This window comes from Diadema antillarum, unplaced genomic scaffold (assembly GCF_040938485.1).
Source record: "Diadema antillarum isolate AM-2024a unplaced genomic scaffold, OU_Dant_1.0 seq00000561_RagTag, whole genome shotgun sequence".
In the NCBI taxonomy this organism is placed as follows: Eukaryota; Metazoa; Echinodermata; class Echinoidea; order Diadematoida; family Diadematidae; genus Diadema; species Diadema antillarum.
In genome coordinates, this window is record NW_027271500.1 from 1,373,650 (window position 1) to 1,379,649 (window position 6,000).

Sequence of the window (6,000 nt, forward strand, 5' to 3'; positions counted from 1 at the left end):
TCGAGACGTCTGGGAAATCACTGTTTCGAGAAAAGCGCCCTAAAAGTTTTCCTTGCGACGCAATCACAATCAAGGGACACGCAAGTCAGTATTCACCTCCGGACAATAGAAGGTAAGCCCTAGCAACCCCCGAAATGCTCATTCAAACACAGCGTCGGCGGTCTCCTCACCGACCAATCAGTGATCAGGATGCCAGGAGAAGCAGCTGGGCATAGCGCACCCCGCCAGCACGCACCAGTCGACTGGGCAGTGTGCGAGCTTCACGCTTCGGTTAGCGGCAAGCAGCAAACTGACCAATGAGATCACTCTGGTCGTTGTTAGGGGCGGAGCCTATCTGTGGCGCTCAATCCAAATGTTTCGAACCAGTTTCTTGCTTCCTTGAAACGCCAAAAAACATGGCCCAGAAAAACGCTATTTTTTTGTCTTTCCTTTCATCATTTTGCTTCAAAATTTCGACAGATGATAGAAGACATGTCATACTCTAATAATATGTCAAATTCAGAAAATCGTAAGTTTTGACCAATTTTGATGCTCTGACTTCAAACTTGATTTTCACGGCTTCGACTGTGCACGACTTTAGGACCATTTTGTTGCAGCGGGTCACATTTGGTACCCGTTACATACAGTAGCTCATTTTAACTTCACAAATAGTCAATAATTGCTATACAGCTGTAAAATTAAAGTGAGGCAGTCCTCACAAATTTTGAAAAAAATATGTTGTTGTTGGTACCCCCAATGAACTACTTTCACCAAAAAGAAACTTTCAAATCACCAAATTAGCTCGTAGATTTGGTTGAAAAAGTGTGAATCTGCACGTTGAATATGCTAATGAGCAAGTCTTGGCAGAGAGTCAGACGTCACCGAGGCACAACTCTTCCCAGCCGTGTTCTGCTCATTAGACGGAGTACTGTGTACATTAGTATGGTAAGAATTCGCGCGCGAGAGTGGTTTGTACACAAAGTAGTATGCAACACGGACGGAAGCTAGAAAAGGACCGTGCCTATTTGATGTCAAGTACATGGTATATTTGATTTTAAAATATATATAAATTTATGTTTACAATATTTATTTACATGAAGTATATATAACTAAGCTTGAAATTTTCTGTTTGAAATAATAAAATCTCATACATTCACATTTTATGATAAAATTACAACTGATCATTTGAACACTTAAATTTGTTTTAGAGGCAGTTGTCAACTTGGTGAGTAGGGCATGAATGACGTACGTAGCATCTTTTTGCAGGCTCTTACAAGATCGCCTGCAGGAATTATTTTTCAAAAATCGCATTCCGAGACAGTTTTTAATTTCCACGCGTATAAACTGGTGAAAGGTTTCATTTTTTACTCTTCTTAATTATCAGTACAGTGAAAATCTCAGGACTGCCTCCCTTTAAAGGTGACAATAAGAACTTTTCTTTATGAATCTCCCAAAGCTTCATATATCATTATCATACATAGGTCTATATCATTATCATACGTAGGTCTATACTATACATACACACACACACACACACACTCGTTATCATACATGCACATGTACAGTTGTTGTTGTTGTTTTTTGTGAAATGGTAAGGAAAGGGCTAAATATTGGAATATTGCATGCAAAACATATCACATGATAGCATTTAACCACCTGTGTGGTGTAAAGCAAATATTCCAATACGAATTGAGCAAGCCCATAATGCAGACTTGGACTTTGGATCTGTAGGCACAAGGCCTATTATAACTCATGTATTCATTCTGAGTCATAAATACGCTACCATTATTAGCAGACCTTGCCAAATGGTTTCTCAAGTTCATCAAAATACAATGGGCAGATTAGCAGTACCTGTAGGTGTCAGTCAAAATGTATTGAAACCAAGGCCCCACCTCCTATTTAGATCATGAAACATCAAGCTGTTCCCAGAATTTGCATTTCCTTTTTTTTGTCAGAAATTTGTAAAAGTCATCATAAAGCTTTTTATATGAGTCCTTTTTTCTGAGGGGGTCCATCAGCAGGCAAGAAAAACTAGCACAATATTTCAACTCTTATAATGATATCGAGGAAGACAGAACCTATTAATCATGTCTGAGTAATATTTGTTTAAAATAAAATGCCTGTGTGAGCCAAAGCCGGGCACATTTGCCCAATTAAGGGCCTGTACGTACTGGATGAGAACTGTACGAGATCTTGTGAAAGTAATCATTAGATTTAATAACCACATAAAGATGTTACCATTGCCTCCCAGCACATTCACATGACAGCAACAAAGTGTTCATTAGAGCCTTTTGGCAATATTAATGGAAAAAGTTTGCTAATTGATTGACTGATTTTATTTTATTTCTGAATTTCTTTTACATACATAAATGAAATACAAAATCAATTGAACGAACAAATTAAGCACAGTACAATTTTAATCTGACAGGTAATTCAAACAAATATATAATTAATTCAAATATCCAACATTTTTTTTTCTAACACAATGCAAAATGAAAACAAGCAGGCATTATTTTATGCATATATTTATGCAAACATAATGCATTCAATGCAAAACAATGAAATGGATGTCATCTCCATGTGTGAAACTGATGGGTCATTCTGGTCCCCTGGTCTATGTGTACATGCAAATCATTCTTTGCTTGAACATGAATTCCAGAAATTTTTACTTCAAACAAGCTTATAAATTATGCGTATGTCAATTTGAAAATCAGTGAAATACCTAACTCACTGAGAAAAAAGAAACTTTGTTAGTACAAATATGCACATATGAGCTCATTATGAACTGGCTTATTGCGAGAGTTAGACCCCGTTTACAGTGAGTGAAAGGGCCGGGCTCGGCCGCGACCAAGCCCGGCCTTCATTTCAATGTTAACGTGCAAAAGGCCAAATGCGGTACCAAAATCGGCCATGCATTTGGCCAAGCTCTGGAGGTAGTCTTGGCCACAGCTCGGCCGCGGCAGAGCCCGGCCTTTTCTCACTGTAAATGCAAACTGGGCCAGATGCGGTACCAAAGTGCGACCAGCGCCCTCCCAATAATAGTGTTTGTTTACATGCAGAGCGCCACTATGACAAAATATTGAAAGGTTTGAATTAAAAGCCCGGGCCGAGCCCTCCACTGTAAACAGACAGAATTGTGGGGCCGAGTACCGCAATTGAGGCCGGGCTCAGCCTGGGCTCTGCCCGCGCTCGGCCCAGCCCTGCACTGTAAACGGAATCTTCGAGGGCATTTGACAAAGGCTAATATGAGAGGCCAGACAATATATCAGTGGATATTAACAGGGCTCAACATTGAATGAATTGAAATTACTTCCGCATTTTACATCAGGCATTCAAAAATAACATTGGTAATCCACATACACACACACAAAAAAAAAAAATTACTGAACATACAAATGATAGTGGAGGAATCACAAAAAGCATGCAAAAGAGGCTTGTTGTTGTAGTGATCCCCTAGATAAAGTAATACCACAACTTTGATTTACAAATATTGTGCTCTGGTGGTATGGTTGCCTTGGGCCACTTAAAATTAATGTTTGGCCACAAAGTCTATAAAAAGGTTTATCTTTTGGTGGCCTGATCGGACAGCTACATGTAAGATTCAAAATGAAATTTAATATTTCCTTTCACTTCGGACCAATACATTTCTTTTTTGGGCAACCAAAATTTCAGATTTAAGGTTGTAGGGGCCCAAATGGGCAATTAGAGAAAAATGTAATTGTCAAGTTCTGTATTATGGACTTTCAGAATTTTGTGTGGCTACAGAGGTCTAGTGTAAACATCTGCTATTTACATTCTGTGCTGTCTTCTCTCACGAGCATTTCAAAATAGACATGATGCCTTGGTTTCCTCAAACTGTACGAGGACTTTAATAAAACATGCTTCCTTTCAGTTCAAACAAATTGCTTTGAACTCTGCTATGTAATTATTTGGTCATCCCTTCATGGCCACACCAGAGCTCCTCCTGTGCTTGGCTTTGGACTTTGGTTTCTGGGAGGTTGTGACAAATTCAGGTGGCCCATCCCACAGATAATACCAATTATGTTGGCACAGCACTGTGTTCCCATGACAATAGACATCCAAGCCTCATTAAAGTCTTTCAGTGCTGGACATCATCTCCTCAACACTGAATTTTTGTCCTAACAGCCAGCTACAAATTGTTTAATGTAAGGCAATGACAGTTTTCCAGACTTTAAGCTAGAAGCTTCTTTCATGAATACAAACAAGTATCATTGGCAAAAGCCTTTCAGCACTTCAAAGAGAAGAGAAAAATGCATCTACAGGAAAAAAAATGCCAAAGAAATTAAAAGTTATGATTAAATCTCAATGAAGCTGGAACAAACAAAGTTTAGAAGTGGAATATATATATACGACAAACTTGAGATTACTACCACCAGTGACTTACTATGTTGTATACTGGCACCAGAAATATCAGTTGTGCCCTCCCACCCCCCCCCCCCACCCCCTTTACAGAATTCCCTGATCCGCCCCTGTGTAGCCTCGTCAGATAGTTGCATATTTCATGTCCGGTCACAGTGAGGATTCTACCATCTGATAGGCATCGAGTATAATTAAGTCATCAAAAGTAACAAATCCTTGTTTAGCAGTAAGCATTCTCACTGCAAAATGTCACAGCAAGATGACCAAATTAGGAAAACAAAAAAATAGGACATTTCAGTGGGAAGTTGCGGAGCAACCACACTAAAAGCCATCAGAAATACCAAGATTAAATTGCAGACTGCCATGCATTAAATATGTTGTCCCCTCTAGTGGAGGCAAAACACTATCTGTCATTGGGACAGGACATAAGATGGAGGTCCCCTGTGTGAGAGAGACACATCTCCATGCATGTAAAATATCCTGCCTCAGTCATTCATCGCAAATTCCATGTTGAATATTCCGGTAAAGTGGTCCACCCCAAGTACTCACAACTGGACCCCATGGAAGTCCAGCTAGGACAGCTGACTTAATGGGCTATATTATAGCGATAATTCTCAGAGGGACAATGAAAATACAAACAAACAAATAATCAAACTTTCTTCACGTTTGTCAAATTACAAATAAAGGCAGCAACCCTGGAACATCATAAAAAATACAGAATCCCCTTTCTTCTTCTCCTCCTCTTCCCTTCCCCTCCTTCTCTCTCTCCTAGGAAGGGCATCTCCATTGTCTTCCTCCTCCTCTTCTCCTTCCACTCACCCTACCACCTGTAAATCCTGAGCATCTATGCAAATGACTTCCAATGGCTGCTCCGAATGCAACCAACTTACCAGCTCTTGGGCCATGTTCCTCAAATTATAAATAAAGGTGGCAACCCTGGTACATTATGTAAACCATGGAATCCCCTTTCTTTGCAATCTACTCCTACTCCAGCTCATTCTCCACCTCCACATTCTCCTCCTCCTCCTCCTTTTCCTCCACTCATCCTACTATGCACCTTTAATCCTGAGCATCTATGCAAATGACTTCCAATGACTACTCCAAATGCAACCAACTTACCAGCTCTTTGGCCGTGTTCCTCAAACACTTTTCTCCTGGTTTCCTTGGTCATGATTATCAATCTATTCTCTCTTCCAACTCAGAAAAGGAAGCTGATATTGTCCTTAGAAGCTCTGCCAAAATATTCTCCAAAAAAAGAATCCACAAGATGGAGAAGGGAGGCAGATCAGTTTGTATTTATTCCATCAAATGTCCACTTCAAGTTCATCGTCCAATCATGTTGTCAACATGGCCAGATGTGAGCCGCACACTGGTATCTTTACAGAATGTAATTATCGCAGTCAGAACGGAGGTTCAAAGATCAATGTCGAAGCACACACAAGAGCTCAGCATCACTGCATCTTTTCTCTTGCAGCAAAACTAGCAGAGTATGCTTGCATTGCTATCGATGGCTGAGTGGTGGAAGCTAGTGTTCTGATCTTGCTTTTATTTGGTTTGGTAGTCATTCATAGTAAGCTGGTCCCAGTATATACTGGAACTTTTGTTGAACTTGCTGCTGACTCCTGGTCACCTGGATCTCAA

The 6,000-nt window shown here is 40.1% G+C and overlaps 1 protein-coding gene across 1 annotated transcript in view; it reads right to left on the bottom strand.

The window, feature by feature from the left end:
• LOC139735009 (unconventional myosin-XVI-like) overlaps positions 1-5,548 on the bottom strand; it is a 188,753-nt gene extending 183,205 nt beyond the window's left edge. Inside the window, exon 1 of the mRNA XM_071645783.1 lies at positions 5,479-5,548. Coding sequence (XP_071501884.1) covers positions 5,479-5,530 — 52 coding nt within the window. The 5' untranslated portion in view covers positions 5,531-5,548. The remainder of the gene's footprint in view (positions 1-5,478) is intronic.
• Between the last annotated feature and the right edge of the window lie 452 nt (positions 5,549-6,000).